This window comes from Elgaria multicarinata, chromosome 13 (assembly GCF_023053635.1).
Source record: "Elgaria multicarinata webbii isolate HBS135686 ecotype San Diego chromosome 13, rElgMul1.1.pri, whole genome shotgun sequence".
Classification (NCBI taxonomy): Eukaryota; Metazoa; Chordata; class Lepidosauria; order Squamata; family Anguidae; genus Elgaria; species Elgaria multicarinata.
In genome coordinates, this window is record NC_086183.1 from 12,747,487 (window position 1) to 12,774,643 (window position 27,157).

Consider the following 27,157-nt stretch of genomic DNA (forward strand, 5'->3'; position numbering starts at 1 on the left):
AGGCGGCATCTTAAGCGCATGAGCGAAGCGTACGTCCTCCCCTCTCGAAATCCCCAAGTGCTGGCAACGGACTCTCCCTAGATTCCCCCCCAGGCATCCATTCACCTGCCAACAGAAGCACACGAAGCAGCCGCGTCGCTCAATATATAGGTTTCTTTTAATATAAAAAAGTGTCTATTAAAAATTCCTTCCTAAATACACAAAAAGACCAGTTGGGGGTGCAGGGGAGGGAGGGGGGAAAGCAAAAAGAAAAGGGGGGAGCTTTGGGGTGACGGATGAAGGCAACTTGGCCCCGGGGAAGGAATCAAGCAAGCAGGAGCTTATATGGTGACATTCAGGACGTGTGTTCGGTCTCCAAGCAACTATTCAAGTCTGGTATATTTAATTGTACAGTTCAGATCAGTAATGGACAACACAGGATGGGGTTTTTTTTTTTCTTCCATTTTTCTTTCTTTCTTTTCTTTTTTTTTTTTTTTTGCACAATCCACAAAGCTGTACAGAAGTTTCCAAATCGAGAAAAAGGAAAAAGAAAAAAGAGGAAATAAACAGGGCAGGACCAAAGTGAAAAAAGTCACATGCACGCACGCACACCCACACGCACACACACCCTGAGCTCAGCACTGGCGCGAAGGGGCACGCACGGAGGAAGGAATACTCATTTCGATTTACATGTGGCCAATGAGAACTCAGAAAAATGCATTTCATCTCCTCCCTCCCCAACAAAAGAGAGTGTATTTGCTTGTCTTTAATATTTTTTTTTCCTAGATTTTTTTTGTTTTGTTTTTAATACAAATTTGGATCTTTGGGTGCGTACTGCCGAAAAACAAACAAACAAATTTATAAAAACCCCACCCACCCCACCAAACAATAAAAAAAGCAACTTAAAACCTCAATGAAACCCATGCTGAAATTTGCACATCACAAAACCACAGCAGATGTACAGATGCAATATACAATACACGATTTATAATAAAACGTTATATACAATAAATAGGTTCTTGTTACTTTTTTGTCAATCAATCTGCAAATAGTTTTCTCAGTGCATACCTGACACAGTTAGCTTCTCTCCTGCTTTGACGCTCTCTGGACTTTCATTTTTGTCCGCAAAACATTTATTTCCGATTTTGAAAACATTTATGTGTGTGTGTGTGTGTGTTTTCATTGTGTTTGCTGTTTTGTATTTTTTTTTTGTATTTTTTTTACATTTTTGAAAAGTATTTACAATTGCTGGTTTTGTGCAGAAAGAAAAGTCCCGTCACCACCTCCCCACCCGCTTCTTGCTTCTCGGTAGAGGAGACACAAGCATCTCAGCGACAGACCTGCGACCAGGGGACAGGGAGGAATTGGAGACGCAGGACCAAAGAGGGACACAGTAATACAGAGAAGGTCGGGAGAGGCGACACAAGGTGTCCATCTTCTTGCTTTGATTTCTCGGTGGACGAAGATTTCCCAGTGGAACTCTCCCTCCTCTTCCTCACCCCTCCCCCACCCCAAGAAGCAATGTCAAGAGGAGCCACAGTTCGTTGCAAGAGCGTAGCAAGAGTGTGATCGCTGGGAAGGGTCTTTTTCCTGTTGGATATGGAAACTGGGAACAGAAAAAGAGAGAGAGAAAAGAATATACACTGTGAAATATAAGTAGTTAGGCTGCCAACGCAACCAATGAGAAGGCCCAAATTCACATGAAGTCATTTTAGAGGGCAACTGAACGCTGGAGGCTCCGATGTCAGCAGGGTGTGTGTGAATCCGCTCCATGTTTCAAGTCAGAACCAGGCAGGAGCTATCCAAGGTGCGATTGAAACCCGGAGCAGATTCACCGCCCCACCGGCATTGGAGCCACCAGCCTCCACTGCTTCTGAGCAATATGCAGCATTTGCCATGAGCTGCCTTATACGGAGTAGGAATGGACAATTCTGTTTGCTTCTCTTTCTATGACGTTCACATTTTTTTCCAGCACAACTTTATTCCGTCTCCTTTCCCCATCGGTTACAGGATTTTTGATTTTTTTGATGTCTACATGAAAAATTCATTCGCGTTTTGATGCCCTTTTCTGTCGGTCTGAAAATGTGTAAGCATTTTTGGAAGCCATTTCCCCTAATGTGCAACTACTTTTTTGCATGCTATTTATCCCCAACAGATACTTTTCTGATGCCATTTCTCCCATTTTGGTAGCATATTTTTTTGGGGGGTGGGGCGGCGGTCAGAGAACTGCATTGCAAAATTCAGAGAAGCGCAAAATTCAAAAGATAATTGCATTCCAATTCCCTATGTTGATTTGGGAACTGCAAAGTGTGAACCAAACAAATTTCGCCCTCCCCGGCCCAATACTCTTCCCTCAGAGCATGGGAATCGGCTCTTCCAATTGTGTTTCATGCAAAGGCCTTTCCCAGCCCTGAGATCTTATTAAGATGCTGGACCCGGCATCTCCTGCATGCAGAGTGTGAGCTATTCTGCTGGCATGGTGCGCGGCTTTGTCTTTCTGCCTACGGTTCTCTGGAAGCTTATTTCGGCCATGGTTCTGCAGGCTGCTCACAGCATGTTGCTCTCGGTGTTGATCAATGGGAGGTGGGTTAAGAATGATGGCCCTTCCACATCTCTGACTATCAGGAAGAAAACAAAAAGGAGGCAAGGAACTTGACTGGAGCCCTGGGAAGTCCAGGCAGCTGGAGGAACACAGGGGCCAGGTGGAACCTGTGTTCCCCTTAACAGGGGCCAGGTGGAACCTGTGTTCCTCCAGCTGCTGTTGGTCTCCAAATTCCATGGCCAAAAGTCAGAGATAGGATGACCATATGGAAAGGATCCTCCCAGAGTGCAGCAGACTTCAAGAAAGATGCAGATAAGCTGGAGGGGGTGCAGAGGAAGGCAACGAGGATGATCAGGGCCCTGGAAACAAAATCCTATGATGAGTGACTGAAAGAACTGGGCATGTTTAGCCTTGAGAAGACTGAGGGGAGACATACTTGAAAGGTTGTCACACAGAGGAGAGCCAGGATCTCTTCTCGATCATTCCAGAGTGCAGAACATGGAATAATGGGCTCAAGTTATAGGAAGCCAGATTCCGGCTGGACATCAGGAAAAACTTCCTGACTGTTAGAGCAGCATGGCAATGGAACCAGTTACCTAGGGAGGTTGTGGGCTCCCCCACATTAGAGGCATTCAAGAGGCAACTGGACAACCATCTGTCAGGGATGCTTTAGGGTGGATTCCTGCATTGAGCTGGGTGTTGGACTCGATGGCCTTATAGGCCCCTTCCAACTCTACTATTCTATGATTCTATGAAGACAGGGCTCCTGCATCTTTGTGTAGAAAAGGGAATTTCAGCAGGTGTCATTTGTATGCCTGCAGAACCAGGTGAAATCCCCTCTTCATCACAGCAGTTGAAGCTGCAGGAGCCTTGCCCTCTGTGGTATCTGGTCAAGAGGGCAGGTCTCCTGCAGCTTTAACTGCAGTGCTAAAGAGGGAATTTCACCAGGTGCTGCAAGCATACAAATGACACCTGCTGAAATTCTGCTTTCTGTACAACTGTTAAAGATACAGGAGCCTTGTCCTCCTTTCCAACGGGTCACCCTGGTCGGAGATGATGGAAGTTGGGAGACTACCATCAACTGGAAGGCACTGGTTCCCCGCCCCCGAATTATAGGAGTCACTGAACGTTTGAGCATTCTGGTGTGTGTTTGTGTGTGTAAGCTCACCTGGGAGATGTGTGCAAGCTCAGCTCAGGAAGTGAAAGGGCTGGCTATAGTTCCTCAGTACTGAAAATGTGCGTGTGTGTTGTGTGTGAGATCGGAGGCACTGATCTCTTCACGTGCTTCAGAGACGTGGAATACAAATCCTGGGACTGAATCAATATCTAGCCCTGGTCACCCCATGGAGGTCTTTCGGTCATGCCGAAGCCGAAACCGCCGGGAGTTCCCCCTGGGCACAAAGGGGCCTGGCTTTGTAGCTCCGAAGGCCTAGCCACGTGGGGATCAAGAGGCATCCTAACGCAGAGGAACGGAGCGCTTCACCCTCCCATGAAAGACGTTGGAGGCCCTCAGGCAGAAGAAACGGAGTGACAGGAATCCTAGGGAGGCAAAGGATGAGGGGAGTTGAGGGATCAGTTGTCATAGAGACTGTGACGGCTAGAGTTGTTCAGCTTAGTTAGCATGGGAGAGCAGCGGAAGGCGCCCATTGGACGGCTGCTGTGGAGAGGCTCTCAGAAGTGGCATCAAAATGGACGCCAGTAGGCAGGCACAGAGGAGGAGGAGGAGGAGGAGGAAGAGGAGGAGGAGAGGTGGCTGTGTTGGCAACATACCCATACCAGAACTACCTGTTTAAAAGGGGTGCCATGGCTAGAGACTGCCTCTCCCAGCTCTGTCTTTTGCGATTTCTGACATCCTGCAGCTTTCGGTTTGCCTCCTCAGGACGGTGCTGCTCAAAATGGTGGGCAGAGCCTGTCCTTGTTTTCAAGGCGAATGAGCGGCTTATGGGAGCAGGCAGCTGCTCACAAACATTTGCACTGCTCTCCCGCCCGCTCTGCCTCCTTCAGAGCGATGGAAGCTGAAGGTGAGGGGGTCAGCTCTGGAGGGGAACACACACACCCCTCCTCCCGCTCTTACGTCTCTCATGCAGCAGCAGGTAAAAATGGCTGCAGAGATCAAGCCGGACTCTGAGTGGCACCTGGCGTGGGTGCCAGGGCTCGGCGCTTATGGGCCCACGTATCCCAGTGAGGGTCTCGCTCCTCCCACAGGGCTTCCCGGTCCTCCTCTTTTGCATCGCTGTGTTTTCACCTGCCCTCTCTGGGCATGTACACAGTGACAAGAGCGAAGAGGTGGAGCAACATCCTACACTTCCTTTGCACTCTCCCGCTGGGCCATTGTCTGGATTGGGCCCAGAGGAAGAGGGCAAGCGAAAGGGTTTGACAAACGGGAGGGCATCTTGTCGCTGACAAACGGGAGGGCATCTTGTCCACAGCCCCTGACCCCTATCAGCTGGGCGCCAGTGACGTGGTTCAAGCCTTTTTGTGGTGAGCGCAAGTTAATAATAGAAGTAACAATAATAATTCTGACAACCAGCCTTAAATTCCAGGTTATACACTCACAAAAAATATTTTTTTAAAAAATGCGGGCAGTTGGCATTTTTTAAAAAGGGCCAGGTGAGTGTTTTTTCCCCAGGCACTGGGACTACGCCCCACCCTCTCTATACCAAGCACAGGAAGATTTCAGACTTAGGGGCATCTTCTTATGTTGTTCTGCAGGGCCTGGAGGCCCACCAATCAGAGCCAGGTCACGGTGCAAACTACTACAAAGGGGGAGGAGTCTAATACCAAACACTGGGTGGAGCCAATTTTCTCCCCATGAGCTGGAAAGCCTGCATATACAAATGAAGACCTACACAGAGATCCAGGTTAGAACGGCCTGATTTGTTTTGGTAGGAGAGTCGGGTTTTGTTATTGTTTCTACAGTTAAAGCAATTGGGAGTCAGAAATCTACCAGAAGATCCCAATCTCCTGAAGGAATCTCCTGCTAGTTCACAGCCTCCAAACTGCATTTCACTTCCACCAAACAGGAGCACAGTCATGGCAAAGGAATCTCACATCTGGGTGCTGGAAACCCGCCCCCCCCCCTTAGACAAAACTGTTCATTCTCTCCAACAGTGACTGGCCTCGTGGGAGTGGGGGGGGGGGGAGACATCTACAAAAACTTGGAATAAGTTTGGGATGGCTGAAACTCATCTCAGGAAGGATATTGCATGAGTGGGGAAAGTGCGGAAGAGGGCAACTAAAGAGATCAAGGCCCAATGAAAAAGGCTAATACGTTTGCGGCTTTTTCGTTTAACTTAGCTGCAATTCTAGGGTGACCATATGGAAAGGAGGACTGGGCTCCTGTATCTTTAACAGTTGTATAGAAAAGGGAAGGGCCTGATCTCAGAGGGTTCTTATGCAGTGCTTTACTGTCTGAGAATCCTGGGTTAGCTGGCTGGAGGAAGGGGGAAGGACAACATTTTGCACAAAGCCATACCCCGTGGGCATGGTTCTCCTGGTGGTCTAAACATTATTTATTAATTAAATCAATTTATTTACAATATGTATATACTGAGCCATATAATGGTGCAAAAGCTGACACTCCATATCTAAAATAGACTCTGGAGTGGTGCACATAGGAATAAAAACACTAAAAAGGAATCATAGAATCATAGAATAGCAGAGTTGGAAGGGGCCTACAAGGCCATCGAGTCCAACGCCCTGCTCAATGCAGGAATCCACCCTAAAGCATCCCCGACAGATGCTTGTCCAGCTGCCTCTTGAAGGCCTCTAGTGTGGGAGAGCCCACAACCATTGTCGCACTGCTCTAACAGTCAGGAAGTTTTTCCTGATGTCCAGCTGGAATCTGGCTTCCTTTAACTTGAGTCCATTATTCCGTGTCCTGCACTCTGGGAGGATCGAGAACAGATCCTGGGCCTCCTCTGTGTGACAACCTTTTAAGTATTTGAAGAGTGCTATCATGTCTCCCCTCAATCTCCTCTTCTCCAGGCTAAACATGCCCAGTTCTTTCAGTCTCTCTTCAAAGGGCTTTGTTTCCAGACCCCTGATCATCCTGGTTAAAAATAGGAAAGCGTTTTTTCCCAATTTAAAACGAAGGACCAATAAAAACAGTGGCTAGTCAGTTCAGTTGAGGCAGGGCCTCCTGGAATAGAGCTGTTTTCAGGAGGTGCTGGAAGCAGCTTAGTGTTGGCAACTGCCTGACATCCAGGTGCAGGGAGTTCCAAAGAGAAGGGGCCACCACACTGAAGGCTCTTCTCTCAGTGGACTCCAGTCGGGCCAAAGGCCCATGTGGAACCACCAGGAGCATGATGCCCTCCAGTGACTTCAGTGACCCTGCAGGGAGAAGGTGCTCTCTCAGGTATCCTGGTCCCAAGAACCAAAACTTTAAACCTGGCCTGGTAGGCAATAGGCAGCCAGTGCAAATCTCTCAGCAAAGGTGTTATAGGCTGAAAGGAGGCAGCTCCTGACAACAGCCAAGCTGCTGTGTTCTGCACTAGCTCCAGCTTCTGGAGCAGCCTTAAGGGCAGCCCCACATAGAGCCCATTGCAGTAATCTAGTCTTGAGGTTAGTAATCATAGAATCATAGAATAGCAGAGTTGGAAGGGGCCTACAAGGGGCCTACATCGCTCAATGCAGGAATCCACCCTAAAGCATCCCTGACAGATGGTTGTCCAGCTGCCTCTTGAATGTCTCTAGTGTGGGAGAGTCCACAACCTCCCTAGGTAACTGATTCCACTGTCGCACTGCTCTAACAGGAAGTTTTTCCTGATGTCCAGCTGGAATCTGGCTTTCTTTAACTTGAGCCCGTTATTCCGTGTCCTGCACTCTGGGAGGATCGAGAAGATGTCCTGGCCCTCCTCTGTGTGACAACCTTTCAAGCATTTGAAGAGTGCTATCATGTCTCCCCTCAATCTTCTCTTCTCCAGGCTAAACATGCCCAGTTCTTTCAGTCTCTTTTCATAGGGCTTTGTTTCCAGACCCCCACTATGGTATAGGTAATGCCTGTACCATAGTGGCCAAGCTATCCCTGTCCAGAAGAGGACCATAGCTGGTGAACCAGCAGAAGCCACTGAGCCACTGTGACCTCTTGGGCCTCCAGCGACAATGATGAAACTGGGGAGTACCCCCAAAGTACGAGCCTGGTCTTTTAGAGGGAGTGCAACCCCATCCAGCACAGGTCATGAACCTATTTCCCAGACTCAGTAACCACTCACCCAAAGGGCTTCCGTCTTGTCAGGATTCAACACTATATGGCAACACTGACCCCCACTTCCATCTGCTGCCTGTCTGTTTCTGAGCCCAAGGTGCTGGCTTTAACCTGTAAAGCCTTCCACGGCTCAGGACCGCAATACCTGACGGAATGCCTCTCCCAGGATTAGGGGCCCAGAACCACTGGGGATGTAGAAGCTGCGCTCCCTTAGCCTTTGGGAATGGGATTAAGCAGCCTCCCTTGTGGCCTCTGAGACTTCAGCAGGCCTTGCTCAGCCCACACAATTTCCAGATAATCTTCATAGCCTTGAGGGATGTATAAACATGCTTTTTTAAAAGTGGGATCTTTGGTTGCTGAACGCTTAAGTCAGCGCAGTGGCAAAGTGTCTGTGTTTTCCATGCAGGAGGTCCCTGGCGCAATCCTGGCCTCTCCAGGTAGGGCTGGAAAGAATCTTGCCTGAAACCCTGGAGAGATGCTGTCCCTCAGTGTCGCCTATATGGGGCTAGGCGAAGCAAGGTCAGTGGAGGCTGGTGACTCTGATGTCAGTGAAGCGGGGAGTCCGCTCTGGGTTTCAGTCAGAACTCCAAAGGAGCTATCGAAGGGGGAAAGTTCCTTTAGAGCTCACACTGGTTCTGACTGAAACCCAGAGCAGATTCACCGCCCCACCGTCATCGGAGCCACCAGCCTCCTACTGACCAATGGTAGGATGTCCCCATTGTTAAGTATATGAAAAGAAATACTTGCTTAGTCATTAAAATTGTGTGTGTATGGCTATCTCAGGGTTAAACAGAGAAAGTCTATCTGTGGGCAATTACCTTGAGATAGAGGCTCTTCTGGGAACCTTGCCAAGATTCTAAGTTAGCCTCATCACAGCTGTATGTAATGTAGATAAGAATTGTGTAAGATATGTATATAGTTTCTCACTTGTGTAAAATGGAACTGATCACTGCTTACTGATCACTGCTCTATGATCACTGCTCTCTGTGTATGCCTCAGTGTGCTGATCTGAACTGATCTGAATTGAACTGCACAGAAGCCTGAAAGAAATAAACCAGCTCTGCTGTGTAAGACCTGCGTGATGTGTGCTTGTTTCTGAGCACAAACAGAGTTCCAGAGAGAGAAAAGTTCTGACACAATAACCCAACAAAGGTTATGGGCCCAGTCCAGTCCAGTCCAGGAAGCCTACGCCAGCCTAATCCAGGCAGAAGAACCAGAACTTGGTGGGAACGGTGCAGTATCAGAACCAGGAGTCTGCTAAAACAGAAAACTGTTGATGAAGGAAGACATCAAGCTAAAGCCAGTGCTGCAAAGTGAGGAAAAATCTCAGTCGGCTGACTCTGAGGAGGACTCTGAGCAGGAGGACGGTGAGATACCAATTCCTAAAGCAGAGGGAATGGCAGGAGCTAATATGTCTGGTTTGCATCAATTGTTAGAAAAGCTGAATGACTCTAACTATGCATTATGGTCTTACAAAATGCAAATGTATCTGATTCAGGCTGAACTGTGGTATGTAGTCACAGAGGATCCACCAGATAGAGCAGATCCACAGAATGCTAAATGGTTTAAGGACGATGCAAAAGCAATGGCAGTTATTGCATTAGCTGTGGAAGACTCTCAAATTTCCTTCATTCAGTTTTTGAATACATCAAAAGAGTGCTGGAATGCGCTACAAGCTGTATATCAAAGAGAAACAGCGGGCAGTAAAGTAATTCTAACCCGGAAGCTGTATGGAATGAAGCTGAAACCAGGGGAGTCTATGTCAAACCATTTGAAAAGCATGAGAGAACTCTTCAATCAACTCAGGGCACGAGGGATGGAGTTTACAACTATACACCAAGTCTATGTGATTTTGTCAAGTCTTGATTCATCGTACGACGCGGTTGTCACCATGATGGAAAGTCAAGAGGAGAAAAATTTAACCCTCGAGTATGTAGCTGGAAAACTACTGGAAACCTATGAAAGAAGACAAGCTTCAAAACAACAGAGCCTTAAACTTCCTGTGGCTGAATTTCAACAAAGCCATAAATCTTCTGACGTGGTGGCTGCATTAAAGGCAAGGAAATGCTTTAACTGTGGTTCCACAGGACACTTAAGGCGGGATTGCAACAACAAGAAGAAAAAGCAGTCAACAGCAAAGTGGAGAGAAGAAAACAACATGAATGAAGCTGAATCAACAAAGAAGTGTCTTCTAGCAAGAGTCAAAGAGACAATGAATCCTTGGTTTTTGGACTCTGGGGCTTCAATAAGTATGGCAAAAGACAAACTTTCATTTGTAACCTTGGAAACTTCTACTTCAGAGCAAAAGTGTGTTACCCTTGCAAATGGAACAAAAATCCAGATTTGTGGTGTGGGTAATGTATATTTTGATTGTCTGGGAGTTGAACTACAAAGTGTTTTATATGTACCAGAATTGGAAACAAACCTTCTAAGTGTGTTTCAGTTAACAGAACTGGGGTATGAGGTTTGTTTTACTGAAGAAAATTGTACTATAAAACAGGGAAACAAGGTGTGTGTGCAGGGAATAATGAAAGATTCTTTGTATGTAATTAATACTTGTACAGAAAATGAAGTTGTAGCCAGCAAAGTTACAACAAAAACAATAGCCAATTGCAAACCACACCAAGAGTGCATCCATTTGACTCATAAAAGGTTTGGTCACGCCAACTATAAAACAATTTCTAAGATTCCAGAATTGTGTGAAGGGGTGAAAATCAAACCATGTTCTAACTATGTAGAATGTAATGTATGCAGTGAAACCAAGTGTCATAAGTCAAACATTCCAAAACATAGTGAGAGAACAACAAAAAGAATTTTTGAATTAATTCATGCAGATCTTGCAGGTCCTTTTGAGACAAGTCAAGGAGGAAACAGATTTTTCTTGTCTATTGTTGATGATTACAGTAGATTTGGATTTGTGTATGTGTTAAAACAGAAGAGTGAAACTTTTGGAAAGTTTAAAGCCTTTGTTAAGTGGAGTAAAAATAGATTTAAAGAACCTATAGCTAATCTAAGAACGGACCGGGGAGGTGAATTTCTTAGCAACCAATTTAAAAAATTCCTCAGTGATGAGGGTATACAACATGACCTTACTGCTCCATATTCACCATATCAAAATGGAGTTGCAGAAAGGAAAAACAGAACCTTGCAGAACATGTTAAGAGCTCTATTGAAAGAGTCAGGATTGTCTAATCTGTTCTGGGCAGAAGCTTTGTCCACCTCAAATTATTTGTTAAACAGGCTTTACCACTCTGTACATGAAAAAACTCCATATGAAATGTTTTACAAAAGAAAACCTAGAGTGTCACATATAAGGGTTTTTGGAAGTAAATGTTTTGCTCATATTCAGAAAGAAAACAGACCAGGAAAACTAGCTCAAAGAGGTTTGGAATGTAAACTGTTGGGATATGATACACAAACAAAAGGCTATCGTTTGTGGTCTCCATATCACAAAAGTGTAATTGTGAGCAGAGATGTAGTTTTTCATGAACAAATGCAGGAAACAAAACAGTATGTAAGTTTGCCTGTAGAACAGAAAGCTGTAGAAACAGAAGAAATTCCTGAACAATCTCAGCAAGAGAGGGAGGGGGAAGAAACTGTAGAGGAGGAAACTATGCCTGTAACTATGCCAAAGCGACCAGAAAGGGAACGCAAAGCTCCAATTCGTTATTCAGATAAATACCAAAGCAAACAGGTTTCTCATAGAGCTTTACTAATAGCCTATGAACCTACTTCATTTGAGGAAATTCAGGAAATGGAACCTACAGAAGCTCAGGGCTGGCAAGAAGCAATGTCAGAGGAAATCAGAGCAATGGAAAAAAATGAAACGTGGGAGCTAGTACCTTTACCTGAAGGTCGTAAAGCCATTACCTGTAAATGGGTATTCAAAGTAAAACAAAATGAGAAAGGACAGGTGGAACGTTCAATGGTAAAACACAAAGATATGTTTTAAAGCTGGGTCTCAGATTGTAACACAATTTAAACAACATGCGCAAGAGGAGGACTGTTAAGTATATGAAAAGAAATACTTGCTTAGTCATTAAAATTGTGTGTGTATGGCTATCTCAGGGTTAAACAGAGAAAGTCTATCTGTGGGCAATTACCTTGAGATAGAGGCTCTTCTGGGAACCTTGCCAAGATTCTAAGTTAGCCTCATCACAGCTGTATGTAATGTAGATAAGAATTGTGTAAGATATGTATATAGTTTCTCACTTGTGTAAAATGGAACTGATCACTGCTTACTGATCACTGCTCTATGATCACTGCTCTCTGTGTATGCCTCAGTGTGCTGATCTGAACTGATCTGAATTGAACTGCACAGAAGCCTGAAAGAAATAAACCAGCTCTGCTGTGTAAGACCTGCGTGATGTGTGCTTGTTTCTGAGCACAAACAGAGTTCCAGAGAGAGAAAAGTTCTGACACAATAACCCAACACCCATGTTTTCCCTCTGGTTTTTAATTCTTTGTCAGTCTACCTGGGAGCCAATTTGGGCAGGGTCTGTCTACGTGTTCTGTGCAGCGCCTGGATATTTTAGGCACATCACAAGTGGTTTGTTTGCAGAGGGGCTTATAGCTCTGCGCCAGAGTTTCGGCTTTGCATGCAGAGGGGCCCGGGTTCGATTTTCGACATCTCCAGTTAAGAGAAGTGGTTGATGAGAAAGACCTCTGCCTGAAAGCCGCTGCTAGTCACCGTAGACGATAAATACACACAGAAATGAATTACTGGGCAAGGCAGTCCAATACATCTGACTCTGCACAAAGGCGCTTCATGTGTTATTATTACTGGTATGCCGCACAGCTCAGATCTCCAGAAGCAACTTACTTCCCTGTTTGTTTGTTCTCTCTCCTCCCCTAATTTTTTATGTCACATTGTCAATGCACAGAGCTGTGGGGCATTCTGAACGCTCAGCCCCACAGATAAGGGGATGAACTTTAAGGAAGAAGTTAATGAAGGCCCGTTTCCCACAAGCACACACACACACACACACACACACCTTTCCACTGAATGGGCTTAAATGAGCATTTAATGTGACTTTAATACGGCTGTTTCACTATGCTAATCCAATATCGATTGATTGTTAAGAGGGAAGCCCCTTCTCTGAAACCTGAACCAGCCAGAGAGAAACAAACCTGGCACACAATTAGTGTCAAATTACTGAGGCTCTGATGACTTTGAGTACCTCCTGATTAAAGCTGGAAACGGGCGAGGAAAAGGGGGCAAAACCCAGACAAGGCACCTGCACTCCAGGGGAGAAAAAACCTGCTTTCTGATGACAGTCTAGTGAGGAGGTGTGTGCACATGGTGGAACAGCCTAATCAAGAGGATTAAAGGCACAGGTGCATGCTGGGGCATACTGCAGCCAGGAAAAGAAAAAGTGAGCAAGGACAGAGTCTGAAGAGCTGAGCTGAATGGGAGTTTCGGATGACGAAGGCTGTAGAAGGACAATTGTTTTTAAGAGATGAAGGGGATCAGGGTGATAAGACTGCAGAAGCCTTGTTTGTGGGGCTGTACACTTTTCTTCCACTACAGCCTTCCCCACGCTGGCACCAACCAGATGTGTTGAACTACAACTCCCAGCATCCCCAACCATGTGCCCTCCAGATGTGTTGGACTACAACTCCCAGCATCCCCAACAAGGTGCCCTGCACATGTGTTGTCCCAGCAACCTTCCCCAACCTGGTGTCTTCCAGGTGTGTTGGACTACAACTCTCAGCATCCCCCAGCAATCAATGCTGGGAGTTGTAGTCTAACACATCTGGAGGACACCAGCTTGGGCAAAGGCTGCATGGCAGTCTTTGACAAAACTGGTTTTGGAAGCACTGGAAAAATAAATTACGGAACCCATTTAGAATGGGGATTCTTCTGAATCTTAGCATTAATTACCCCATGTTTGTTCTTCTGCTCTAAGGTAGATGCGGAATTGCAGAGATCTTTCCACAGTTTGGTGGTGGTGGGGATGGTGCTGTTTCAGTGTGTGCATCTTACAATGTTTGTATACACGGTATTTATTTGCTTAGAGTGCAATTGCTTAGGGTGACCATGTGAAAAGGAGGACAGGGCTCCTATCTTTAACAATAGTATAGAAAAGGGAATTTCAACAGGTGTCATTTGTATGCATGCAGCACCTGGTGAAAGTCCCTCTTCATCACAACTGTTAAAGCTGCAGGAGCCCTGCCCTCTTTTCTATCTGGTCAAGAGGGCAGGGCTCCTGCAGCTTTAACTGTTGTGATAAAGAGGTGCTGTATGCATACAAATGACACCTGCTGAAATTCTCTTTTCTGCACAACTTTTAAAGATAGATACAGGAGCCTTTTCATATGGTCACCCTCCTTAAGGTGCAATCCTATGCACCTTTAGACAGAAAACAATTCCTACAATTCCCCATGCTGGCTGGGGAATGTTGGGATTTGTAGGACTTCCCCCGTCCAAACATGTATAGGAATGTGACCTTACTTACTAGCCTACAATGCTTATGTACTGGCCAATAACCAAGGTTATCTGGAGAGTTTATAATCAGTGTTTAAAACATAAACAAGAAGTAAAATACACACATAAAGCCTAAAACAGAGTAAACTAGCAACAGTATGAAACCAAAATAAAACCAACAACAGAAGATGTCATTAATGCAAATATATTTTTTTTTGAGTGCTCAAAAGCTTTTAAGATTGAAAAGCCTGGGAAAATAAAAAGGTCTTCACCTGGTGTCAAAAAGGCTGCACAATAGGTAGACAGGTGAGAATCTCGCAAGGTGGGCACTCTGCAACTGGGCACACCACCTTCTAGTAGCCACTCACTACACCTCATCCCTCCTGACCTCAGGAACGATCTCAAGGTGCAGGTAGGTATATATGGGAAGAGGCGCTCCTTCAGGTAACCTGGCCTTAAGTGATTTAGGGTTTTAAAGGTTAATATCAGCACTTGGAATTGGGCCTGGAAATGAACTGGATCCCAGTGCAAGTGGCAAAGCAATAGTCAGCAACTTCACTGGTCTATTTTGGACTAATTGATACCTGAGAGAGCACCTTCTCCCTTATCAACCTGCCCAGTCACTGAAGTCATCAAAGGGCATGGTCTTGGTGGTTCTGCATGGACCTATGGACTGAATGGAGCTCACCAAGTGTAGCACCTTCAGTGTGGTGGCCCCCTTCCTACGGAACTCCCTGCCTCTGGAGGTCAAGCAGGCACCAACACTGTTGTTTTTGGCACCTTCTGAAAACAGCCCTTTACCAGGAAGCCTTCCTTGGTAGAACAGCCACTGTCAAATTGGCACTCTTATTTTTAAAAAGAATAGTTATGTGTTTTATTCTTTTTTTAATTTTGGATCTTTTTATCTCTTGTTGTTCACTGCTCCGGAATGTGTTTAGATGTGGAACGGTATACAAATGTTGTAAATAAAATAAAGTTTTGGGGACTATTTTTACAGGCAGACCAATGTTTAAAATAGCGTTCAGGGAACCTGGAAGGATTTGGAAGATATGTCTCACAAATTCAATAACTGGAGAGTAAAGAATCCCTTCAAGCAGGCGCTAAAAAAAATCTGGACCGAAATGTGTTGGGCTTTCTTAAGAACAAAGCCATTTTTCTAGCATCCCAAGAGGTGTCCTCTCTTTGTGGGTTTCTAAGTGGATACTTTCCAGTTTGTTCACGCTCACCATTTCCTAGCTCACAAGAGCATTGATGAACAAGTTTCCAGCTCTTATGGCAGGAAGTCGTAAGGGGTTCTCCAGCAGGAGGGCAAATGGTGGCAGCCGTGGCTGGCAGGAACGCAAGAAGCTAATGAAATGGGCAGGGGAAAATTGCCAAGGAGACGAGAAAGATCATTACTTACTGGGAGATGATGGTGCCTCCAAGATCCACTCACAGACTTGTAAAATCTTCTGGTCTCTCCAAAGAAATTAAGCAACAAAAGTTAAAAAAAAATTAAAAAAGCAAACAGATTGGGAGAAAAATAAAAATCCGCACAAAGTGGGAGAGAAAAATGACGAGGAGGAGGCTGAGTCTTCAGTCTTCATTACCAAGTTTTCATTTGAGTTCACAGATGAGACGGTTTTCCTTCCCCTCTTCGAAAAAGAAGCCAAAACAACTGTCCCCTGCCCTGTGGCTGTCCGTGGCTGTTGTCCATTGCCTTCTGGTGTGTTTCTCATATGCATGCTGGGGGAGGGGGGTGGGTAGGATCCTGGGAGCTCCCCCCCCCCGCACCGTGCTTTCCTGGGCCACGTAAGCGGTGGCCGTGACCATTCGATTGTCTTTATGCTGGATTGTGGAGTGGGAAGAGGGCTGGCGGCACGGTCCGGTTCAAAAATCGCCTCCATGCCGTTCTCAAAGAAAGCGAGTTTATTTATTTTTAAAAATCTTTTTAATATATTCTCTTTTCTTCTTTCTTTTTTTGCTTTTTTTAAAAAGGGGTTATTTATCTCTCTCCTTTTTCCCTCTTTTCCTTTTTTTTTTTTGAAAAACAAAAACAAAAGAACCAACAAACAAATGAAAAGATCAGTTTTTGATTTCCATTAAATACAGAACTCGAAAAGTGTTCCAGAAAAAGTGCTGGCTAAAAGTAGCTCTGAAAGAGAGAGAGAAAGACAGAAAGAGAGAGAGAGAGAGAAAACAAGAAAGAGACATATATCAAAACGTAGCTTGTTCTGTCAGCGCTTGGGTATTTATTCTGGAGCATGGAACTCAAGGGACTAATAACCTTTTTCTCTGACAATTCCTTTATTGAAATCTAAGGTTCGATTTTGCCCTTTAAACAGAACCTACTAAGCATATCTGGGCATATCCATACTGCATTTACTTAGGGCAGATGTGGCCAAACTACGTCGCCCGTGCGGCCTGCAAAGCAGTTTGATTTGGCCCCTGACTGGGGGTGCCTCATTTTAACTGGGGGGGGGACTAGGGTGACCATATGGAAAAGAGGACAGGGCTCCTGTATCTTTAACAAATGTATAGAAAAGGGAATTTCAGCAGATATCCTTTGTATGCATGCAGCACCTGGTGAAATTCCCTCTTCATCACAACAGTGAAAGCTGCAGGAGCCTTGCCCTCTTGATCAGCTACAAAAGAGGGCAGGGCTCCTGCAACTTTCACTGTTGTGATGAAGAGGGAATATCACCAGGTGCTGTGGGCATACGAATGACACCTGCTGACATTCCCTTTTCAATACAAACGTTAAAGATACAAGAGCCCTGTCCGCCTTTCCATATGGTCACTCTAATCTCTGGGAATATCCATACTGCACTTATTTAGGGCAGAAGTGGCCAAATAGTGTGGCTCATGCAGCCTGCAAAGTAGTTTGATTTGGCCCCTGACGAGCTGCCTCATTTTAACTGAGGGGTGTGTGTGTGTGTGTTTGGGGCCCCCCCGGATATTTTGCATGGCTAAGTTTGTAAAGGAAAATGTGCATGTGCTAAATTTTACACCCTGCCCTTCCTCCAAGAACCTCACAGCAGCATGTATGCTTTCCCCCACATTTCATCCTCACAACAACCCTGTGAGGTAGGTTAAGCTGAGAGACTGTGACTGGCCCAAAATTAGCCAATTAGCTTTGTGGCGGAGTAGAGATTTGAACTCACATCGCTGAGCTGTAAATGCAACACTAATCACTACCCTTGAATGCTTTTTTAATATATATATATATATATATATCTGCTTTTAAAAGTTATGTATGCATGTGTCCATGGAGAGAGAGAGAGAGAGATGGCGTAGCATAAAGCTGCATCCCAGGCAGAAAGTGGACGTTATGGCTCTGTGTCTGCACGCAGGCGGGCGGACACCCAAAGCCACCAACCCATCTGCGTCCTCCATTCTCTTCCAGCAACATGTCCATAAGCCAAAACATGTGACATGATGTCATCACACCATGAGTTTCGCTGCAAGCAACCAATGAAGTGCAGTGCGGACGGGGAACTTGCAAAGCAATTACGTCAAATCATGCACTCCTTTAATAGACCAGACATTAGCAGGAGAAAGGAGGAGGAGAGGAAGAGCCACGAGGCTAATGCTTTGGTAGCAGCCACAACAGCCAGTTCTGGCCTCTCCTTGCATATTTGGCAGGTAAGGCCCAGGCTAAGAGATACTCAGAAGTCTAAGAGATGGTAAACCCGTATCTGAGCTGCAGCACTTTAAAGACTGCAGGAGGGTGTTCACATGACCAGAATCTCCTCCATATCTATATCCCGTTAGGGGGTGACCATAGGGAAAGGAGGACCAGGCTCCTGTATCTTTAACTGTTGGGTAGAAAAGGGAATTTCAGCAGGTGTCATTTGTATGCATGCAGCACCTGGTGAAATCCCATCTTCATCACAACAGTGAAAGCTGCAGGAGCCCTGCCCTCTTTTGTAGCTGGTCAAGAGGGCAAGGCTCCTGCAGCTTTCACTGTTGTGAAGAGGAGGGAATTTCACCGGGTGCTGCATGCATACAAATAACACCTGCTGAAATTCCCTTTTTTATAGATAAAAGATAAAGTTAAAGATAAAGGAGCCCTGTCCTCCCTTTCTTATTTTATTTATTTATTTATTATTGCATTTATATCCCACCTTTTTTCCTCCAAGGAACCCAAGGCAGCGTATATAATCCTCTTCCTCCTCCTCTCCATGTTATCCTCACAACAACAACCCTTTGAGGTAGGTTGGCCTGAGAGTATGTGACTGGCCCAAAGTCACCCAGTGGGTTTCATGGCCGAGTGGGGACTAGAATCCGGATCACCTGACTCCTAGTCCAACACTTTAGCCACTACACCACACCGGCTTATGGTCACCCTATATCTCCTCCATATAGAAAACAAGTTTAGGGTCCTACGCTAGAGCCAAGCTTGCCATCTCGATAAAACCTAGGCCAGATATGCTATCAAGCTGCCTCTGTCAACCTTGTACCTTCCTGTCGTGCTGGACTGCAGCTTCTGTCATCCCCAGCCAGTGTGGCCAATGGGTAGTCCAGCACATCTGGAGGGCACCAGGTTGGAGAAGGCTGTTATAGAGCGTGACCGCATGCAAAACAAACTTCTGTAGCCTGGGCCACCATCTGGAGGACAGAGCGGGCCTTGGGCCCTGAGAATAGCACAGCCGGCCAGTGTTGGATGGATAGGAAGCTCTGTTTGAAGTTCACAAACAGAGGCCTGCTGCTCACTCACTGCTGCCCAATTAAAAATAAAACAAAGCAAAAATCGAAAGGCAAAGGGGGCATTCAGATCTCTGAGTTGTTTTTTTAAAATTTATTTTGGCCCTGCAGTGTTGGCAACCCCCACCGAATCAATGAGATCTTTTCAGCACCAGCTCAGTGAACAATGCACGTCTCAGAAAATTATCTGTGTGTTTTGTCTAATTTTGTCTCTAACTGGTGACAAAGGCTGGCCCAAGCCGGCAGACCAATTTCCCTCGCCGTCACGAATTCCAGTCCTCCAAGCCTTTAGAGAGAAGGCTTGAGACCGGCCAAAAATGTGGGTCAACCTCCAGCCACGTGTGTGTATGTTGCTTCTGCACGGGCGTACACGTTCCCAGGGAGATTTGGAAGGGAAAATCTTCGATCCTCATTGCGTAGGTTCTGAACATAACAGAAGCACACCGCACTCACGTTCGAGAGCCTTGCACTAGCTTCTGTCAGCCTTTGGTGAGAACCTATCTGGCACTAAACATTAGTCATTGATTTGGTTCATTATTTCAGTTTAGATCCTGCCTTGCAGCATCTAGAACCCAAGGTGGCTAACAGCAGCAGCAAAAAGAACAAATATACAACTAAGGAAAAAAAGAGCTTGCATCCAATATGTATTACAGCCTGTGACCCTCCCAAAGATCAACTCAAAACGTTCGGGTAACTGTAGGCACCTCCTCTGAACATTGAGAAGGCTTTCTCAATCGCTGCTTCACATTTGCAGCACGTCCTTCCTCTGGAGGTTCTCCAGAGCCCCGGCTGAAGCAGATTTCAGAAGCAGTGAAAGACTATTCAAGTTTGGGCATGCATCTGAATGTCAGGGCTAGGTACATAGTATTTACGTTTACAGCATGTGATTCCACTCCTCTCACCCACCCACCCGCACCACTGCAAATTTTAGGGCTGGTTCCTAAGTCATAGCAAAAGAGAGGTCCTGGTGGCAGTCCTCCGGCAGGACCACATCATTTCTGTCATCCTGGAAGGGTGTTTTGTATAGGGATGTGCTCCGCTTCTCTTCGGACCGGAGAAGCAGGATCGGATCAGGGGGCTTCACCTCCCCTTAAGGCGGAGGCGAAGAGGATCGGGGGAGCCGCGGAGCGTTGCGGAGCAGATCGAGGTGAAGGCGGATCCTTTGCCTCGATCTGGAGCTCCACAAAAAAAGGTAAGGTTTTTTTACTTGGCCCTGCCGCTGTCGCTGCTGCCCATGCGGCGACGGCGGCAGAGCCAGGTAAGGGAGAGGAGGGAGGGGGGGTTACCTGCATCCGTCCGTAGTCCGCAAATTACGGATCGGGCGGCGGCAGGGCCAGGTAAACTCCCCCTCCCTCCTCTCCCTTACCTGCATCCGTCCGCGGTCCCACGGCTGCTTCAACTGAGCCCGAGGACTCAAAAAGGAACTCCTAGTTGAGTCCTCGGGCTCAGTTGAAGCAGCCGCGGGACCGCGGACGGATGTAGGTAAGGGAGAGGAGGGAGGGGGAGTTTACCTGGCCCTGCCGCCGCCCGATCCGTAATTTGCGGATCGGGCACGAAGAGGATCGGGGGTGGGTGGGGTCCGTGCACACCCCTAGTTTTGTATCTGAAAACAGGTGCTCAAGGGCCTGAACCGTTCACAGCTCCCTGGAGACACTTTAATACTTGTTTCCATGCACAGGGCATTCCTTCGGATGTTACAGAAAGAATATAGCTAACCTGGGGGGGGGGGGGCGGCGGGGGGGAGACACAGGGAACCGTATCCTATTGTCATATGGGAAGGGATGGTTTGTCAACACATTGCTACCAATCCTAAACCTCGCCACAAGAGACAGACTGTATTATCCAACAACCCCAAATGCTGTAAAACACCCACTAGATAGGTCTCAGCAGTAGACTGCAGACTAGATCTATTATCTACAGTCCTTAAAGGCGCAAGCCTATGCAATGTTTAGGCAGAAAAAGTCCTCCAACTCCCAACATCCCCCAGCTAGGGAATGGTGCAAGTGGTAAGATATTTTCTGTCTAAACATGCACGGGATTGCACGCTAAGCAGCCTTTCGGCCCGGAAAAAGGAACGATCGATAAGCCAAAATATAAGGACTACCCTGTTTAAATAATTGCCTGCTTAGGGGTCTTGACAGAACTGAAACAGCTGCTTAACAGAGGGAAAATTCATAGGATGACTGGATAACTTCTGATGAAGACGGGTCCACTTCCGGTACGCCCGTCAAATCTCCTCTTGCGTATTTTGCAGCTTTCAACTGAATCCCCTCTTTTCTTTGTTTAGAGGTTCATTTTGTCCGCATACAGCTGAATTTCATCTTACTGTACCATGAAACGCGTCTATATAATTGTTAGACATGACGGTTGGGTGCTTTTACAGCATGCTTTGGTGGTGTTGATAAACTGCTGGCCCTCCGTTTGGTACTGTTAGAAAACATTAGCAGCATACAGAAATGCCTTTGCCTCCATACAAGCGTCACCTTAAAGCCCCACACCTATCTAGGAACCACCGGGCATCCATTTTGAAAGGCAGTGCAGACCTCGTTGCCCCCTCCCCTCAGATACCGCCCGGGTCTTCAAGGATCCCAAAGTCAGCCCCTTTCCTCTTCCCATAATGCACCCTGATTCTGGTTTTCTTTTTCTCTTTTCTAATGTGCCCCGCAGGCCCGAGACGCCCCTCTTCCCCAGAGCATGCCTGCTCCCCTCCCGGCTTTTCCTCCGGCACCTACCCTGAAACAAAACCTCGTTGTCTGGGTTGGCACTTCAGATGACACTACAATGAGGTGACTGTGAATGTGTCCTCGGGGTGTTGCTCTAGCATTGGACCCAAAAACCCGCTCTTCTGGGCTGCAGCCATGATGGGGTGCCCTTGGGGCGCAAAGCTGGGGTACCTATAGTTGTCCTGCAGCGGCAGCATGGAGTCTCTCGGGACTGGGGAGATATTCAAGTCATTCATCAAGGGGCAAATGTAGGCCCCTCGGTGGTGAGCCCTGGTCATGTCCATGGGCTCCTTCTCGCTCTTGGAAGGGTTGCTGCTGGGGGCGCTGGTCAGGTGGGGGTTGAGGCAGGAGGCATCCGGGCTTCTCCCCATGAAGTCCACCAGCATCCCGACCCCAGGTTTGTTGTCATAGGGAGGGCTACGGGTGCTGGAAGTGGGGGAGTACCAATAGCCGGGGTTTTTGCAGCTGGGCGAGTCGTAGTGCGGCTGAGACATGGGCAGGTCCCGGCAGGCCATGTGCCCGGCCGTGGAGTGGGCCATGCCAGCGGCCCCCGGCATGCTGTGTTTGAGCGAGTCGCAGGCCGGCAGCTTCCGGATGTCGCCGGGCCGCAAGTCCTCCTTGAAGGCCAGGGTGGGGGAGCAGTTGGGCGAGAACGCCTTCTGCAGGCCCGTTTCAAACACAGTCTGCTGAGGGGGCGGGACGGCAAGCTGGTGGGGCAAGGCGGGGAAATGCTTGCTTTCCAGGTCGGTCTGCCCCAGGCCGGGGGAGTCGCTCTGGAACCCTTGCCCAAAGGTGCCGTCCGACGGGGTGGAAGGGTTCATGGAATAAGGCCCGGCGTAGTCACAGGGGTCTCGTTCGCTGAGCCCGAAGCCCCGGGACTGGGAAGGCAGCGGGGACATGCTGCTGTCTCCACTGTAGTAATCCAGGCCTAAATCGGTGCTGTCTTGGAACAGTGGGTTCACCGGCTGGGATTTGGGGGGGAACTTGCTTTTGCCAGTGCCTCGCTCCTTCTTGGAGGCGCACGCGCCCCGGGAACCTCGCGGCTGCCTGGCCCCCGTGCCCCTCTTGGAAGGGTACGCGGCCGTCGTGAAGTTCAGGTGGGCCGCATCGAAGAGGTCCACTTTCTTCCGCCGGCCACGTCCCGGCTTGGAGCTGCTCTGGAATAAGACACTCTGGTTCCAGTTGTAACCTGGGGCTGAAGACGACTCGTTCCAGTCCATCATCAGCTTCTCCAGGCTAGAGAGGCTGGACTGGCCCTCGCTAGAGGAGGCCTCGCTGTTGGCCCTCCTGTAGCCAGCCGGCTGGTTGAACTGGGTGCTGTCCGAGGAGGATTCGGAAAAGGTCTCGGAGACGGTCTGCTGCTTGGCCTTCTGGGGGGTGTAGTTGGAGATGTCCAGGATGACGTTGGGCTCGTTGATGTGGCAGTCGAAGCCTGGGTTGTAGAGCTGGCTGAAGGTCTCGGCGTTCCAGTCCAGGCCGCCATAGCCTTGCCGGAAAGCCCACTGGGAGGCACTGGGAAACTGCCGGCAGTTCTCTGGGGAGGGCTGGAAGGAGACCGACCCTTTGGGAACCATGTAGCCTCCCGGGGACACCGTGCTGGCCCGGCTGTCGCACCTCATTGGTGTGTGGGAGGAGCCGGAGAACTGGCTGGGATCCGAGCTGTTGAAGAAGGAGGCCTTGCTCAAGGGCAAGCTGGGCCCTGACGCCTGCTGGGCGTAGCTGGCACTGTGGGCACTGCTGGGCGAGGAGGGCAGGCTGTTGCCGCTGCCGTAGGTGAAGCTGCAGTCTTTGCTGTTGGGGCAGTCCTGCGTGGCGTGGTAGGGCTTCCCTTGCGGGAACAGGCTGGAGGGTGTCAGGCTCTGCCCACCGCCACCACCGCTGTAGCTGCTGTACTGTGCATAGCTGGAGGCTGCCGTGGAGTGAGTGGTAGGGGACCGGGACACAGCCGAGAGGGGCGCCAGCTTTTGGAAGGCTTCTGTGCCGCGGCACTCGGAAGCCACCTGAGAAAGGGTGTATCCCGTCGCCCTGCTGGGGGGGAAGGACTGCCGGCCCGTCATGGCCGTATGGAAGGGCGCCTCGGTCGTCGCGGTAGCGGTGGTGGAAGAGGGCGTGACTTTACCTCCTCGGCTCGGGTAAGAGGCCATGCCCCTCTGAGTGGCGATGGCGTTGGGAGGGGCCGTGTACGTGGCCGTGGACTTGCGCGACTCAGAGCGCGTGTTGGCGAGGGCAAAGTCCAGCAGGTCGGAAGAGTCGTCCGAGTCCAGCAGGGAGCGGAAGTAGCCTGTGAACAGGCTCTGTCTTTCCTGGCTGAGCTCCGACTGGGAGGACGGATTGCTCCCGCCATAAAAACCAGTCCGGCTGGAAGAGCTCGGCTCCAGCGCTGAAGAGTGGAAAGTCCGAGAGTCGGGGCCTTGGTAACTGCAGTTCCGGCTGGCTTGGCTGGAGAGGGCTCCGTGGTGGGACATCCACAGGCTCTCCTTGTCTCCGCACCATTCAGAGGTTCCGTCGCTGAAGTTCTGGCTCAGGTTCTGCTCCGGAAACAGAACCCCGTTCTTGCGGGATCTCCTCTTCCTCTTGGGCTTCTCCATGGCATCCGGTTCTGGCCGGCCCCTTTTCCGTGGGTGAGCGGGGTCGGCATGCATGGCGGCTCCCGGGGCCGCCTTCTTTTTCTTGCCAATGCCTTCAAAGAAATCACTGAAGGAGCAGCGAGACGAGCGGGCCGAGTGAGCCCCTCCGCGCCCAAACCCGCCTCCTTTGCCCCCGCGCCGCCGGAAGCTTTGGACTCGGTGCAAGAAGTGGGAGATGCTTTGAGTGTCAGGGGCCTGGTGGATGGAGTCCGGCTCGCTCGGGGTCCAGCAGCGGGGTGGGGAGCAGCGAGCTGAGCATTGGCTCTGGCGGTTGAGGAAGGCCAGCTTTGCCAGCACGTCCGAGTAGTCGGCTTTGCTGTCGTTGGTGTCAGCCACGTAAGAGGGTTGTGGCGACGCCAGTTTCTGTTTCCTCCTCCTCCGCTTCTTGACTTCTGGGGTGGGCTCCTTGGGTTTGCAGGGCCCCAGCATCAGGTTCTTGGGGGGCCTTCCCCGCTTGCGCTTCAGGATGATGGGCATTTCACCCGGAGGGAAGACCACGACCACGTTGCGGCCGTTGTTCTTCATCTTCAGCAGCGGAGTTGGCTCCATCGAGCTGCAGTTTGTCAGCTCCTTGCCTTCTAGGTTCAGGTTGCTGTTGAGGGAGGAGACTTTGTACGTCGTCTTATTCCTCCTCCCAAGGGAGACTGGGATCTTGGCCATCTTCACCACCATCCTGCGCACTCCGCGGCACTTGGCTTTTGCAGGCTGCGAGTTGGCGGCTGCGAGTTTCTGGCCATCTTCAGGCTCCAGAGTGGAAGCGAGGGGACCAAGCACTTCGGCCGCTGCCACGGGGGCCACGGGCATCCTGGCTTCCTCCGGTTGCGCCATCACCACCTCCACTGGCACAGCCATGGGGAGGACCCTGGTCTCGGCTGCAATCTCTGCCCGCCGCCCCCGTCCTCCCCGGCGCCGGCGGCAGAGTATCTTTGGTTTGTCTGTTCTGCGCAGAGCGTACTTCCTGTGATCGTCCCGCCCCCGCCCGGCCCCTCGCCTCACCACTCCTCTCAGGGAGCAGCCTCCGAGGCGGGGTTGGGACGGTGGTGGATGTGCTCCGAGGGACTCATCCGTCCCCAGCTGGGGCCGGGAGTCTAACAACTTGGGCAGGGGGCCTAGCAGCTGGGCTTCTGGATCCAGGAGCTGGCCTTGGGAGTCGAGCAATTGGTGGTCCAGGGTCCCTAAAGACTGGAGGCCCAGAGGCTCGGAAAGGGGTTCCAGGGACTGGAGGGAGAGCGATTCGGACAGCGGCTCCAGGCTCTGCAGCTCTAGCGGTTCTAGCGTCTGCAGCCCCAGCGGTGCAGGCAAGGGCCCCACAGTCTGCAGGGCCAGGGGTTCCGGAGGAGGCTCCAGGGACTTGGAGTCTACTAACTGAGGCTGGTGTTCCAGAGACTGCGATCCCATTAGCTGTGACCTTGAATCGAGCCCCTGGCTTGGTAGCAACTGGGGGTGGGACTCCGTGTGTGGATGATCTAGCAACGGGGGGCCCTGGCAAGCCAGGGAAGCCAGTTCGCTCAGGATGTCCGTGTCGGCCAGCTCGGTGTAATCGGTGGTGTCAGACTCTGAGCTGCTAGCTTCGTCGAGGCTGCTGGGGGCCTTCAGAGCAGGGCTGCTCTGGCAAGCTGGGTACTGGGTGCCCTGAGCGTCCCCCTCTGCCTCTCCCACATAGAGGCCAGAGTGGGTCTGCGTGGACAGCTCAGCTTTGGCGCTGCCTTGTGCCGCTAGCTCCTCGGGGCTACGGATGCTGTTGGCCAGCATGGGGGAGGAGTAGAAGCTGTACTGCAGGCCCTGATCCCGGCCTTCCTCCCCGAGCGATGACGGGTGGCTGTTGAGCTGTAGGCCGCTGCAGTCCAGGTGAACCCCGCAGCTCTTCAGGTCCTGGGAGAGGCGGTTGATGTCCTTCATGATGTCTATGAGCTGCACCACGGGGTAGAGGTTGATACGGCCGTTGCCACACTTGCTCTTGAGCAGCGAGATGATGTTGTCAATGTTGCACCTCCCCGAGGCCAGGGTGGCGTTGGAGAAGGTCTTGGCAGCTCTGTCGTGCGTGGCCGTCTCATCCAGGCCCTGGGCATCGACAGGGACGCCCAGAAGGTTGGCCGGCGGCGAGGCCTCAGCCTCGGCGGCGCCCTGGGTGTGGAGGCTCTTGTACCGGTCAGCTGCCTCGGTATGGCGCAGCGAGCCCGGTTTGTGCTCCCGGCTTGACGCTGAGCAGGAGCCCTCCGGGAAACTGAGCATGCTGAACGACAAGGCCTTCTCCGCCAGACACGCCGACGCCTTTTGACCGGGATGCCCGGCCTGGTAGAACTTTGGCTCTTGGGAGTAATCGGAAGAGCTGCGGACGGCGCCCCCTGGGGGCGGGACCGGTGGGCCCTGGGATTTCAGGCGCTTCCTCAGTTCGTCTTCACCAGCGTGTCTCTTGGCTGAACAGTTGCTGGGATGGACATCTGCAAATGTGGGGCCTGGACCTGGAACAGGCAAAGGGGAGATGTTAAGGTTCTCCTGGGCAGCTGCAGAAGCATGTGATGAGCTCAAAGTCACGGCAGGCTCTTTGAGCTGGTCACATCCTGTGCCTTTTGAGCATTATGTCTGCGTTTCCACAAAGCGCTCTCTTACGTTGAGACACTTTGTGGCACGGCCATCCTCACGGCAGGCCTCGCTCCGTGAAGAAACTCTGCCCCCCCCCCCCGGTTGCGATGTCACCCCATGAGGCATTTCTTTGCCCCAGCTCTACGTCTTTGGCTGATGCTACTGGGGGCAGAAAACATACGAAGGGATGACACTGTAAGATGGGATCAGTATCCCGACGCATTATAGAGGAAGAGGAGGAGAACTCAACAGGGGGTGCTGCCCCAAATGGTGCCCCCGACTTGAGTTTCCCTGCATGTCCCCCATAACACGTAGGGCAGCCTTCTCCAACCTGGTGCCCTCTGGATGCATTGGACTACAACTCCCAGCATGCTGACAGTTGTA

The 27,157-nt window shown here is 49.7% G+C and overlaps 1 protein-coding gene across 2 annotated transcripts in view; it reads right to left on the reverse strand.

Moving 5' to 3' along the window:
• Positions 1-946: 946 nt before the first annotated feature.
• AHDC1 (AT-hook DNA binding motif containing 1) overlaps positions 947-27,157 on the reverse strand; it is a 242,957-nt gene continuing 216,746 nt past the window's right edge. Inside the window, exons 4-5 of one of the 2 annotated variants that reach the window (XM_063140463.1) lie at positions 21,573-26,652; positions 947-1,585 (exon numbers count right to left, since the gene is read on the reverse strand). In XM_063140463.1, the coding sequence (XP_062996533.1) occupies positions 21,617-26,652 (5,036 nt within the window). In that variant the 3' untranslated portion in view covers positions 947-1,585; positions 21,573-21,616. Of the gene's footprint in view, positions 1,586-16,166; positions 16,289-21,572; positions 26,653-27,157 lie in introns of those variants that run through there. The other variant, XM_063140462.1, reaches the window with a different exon arrangement.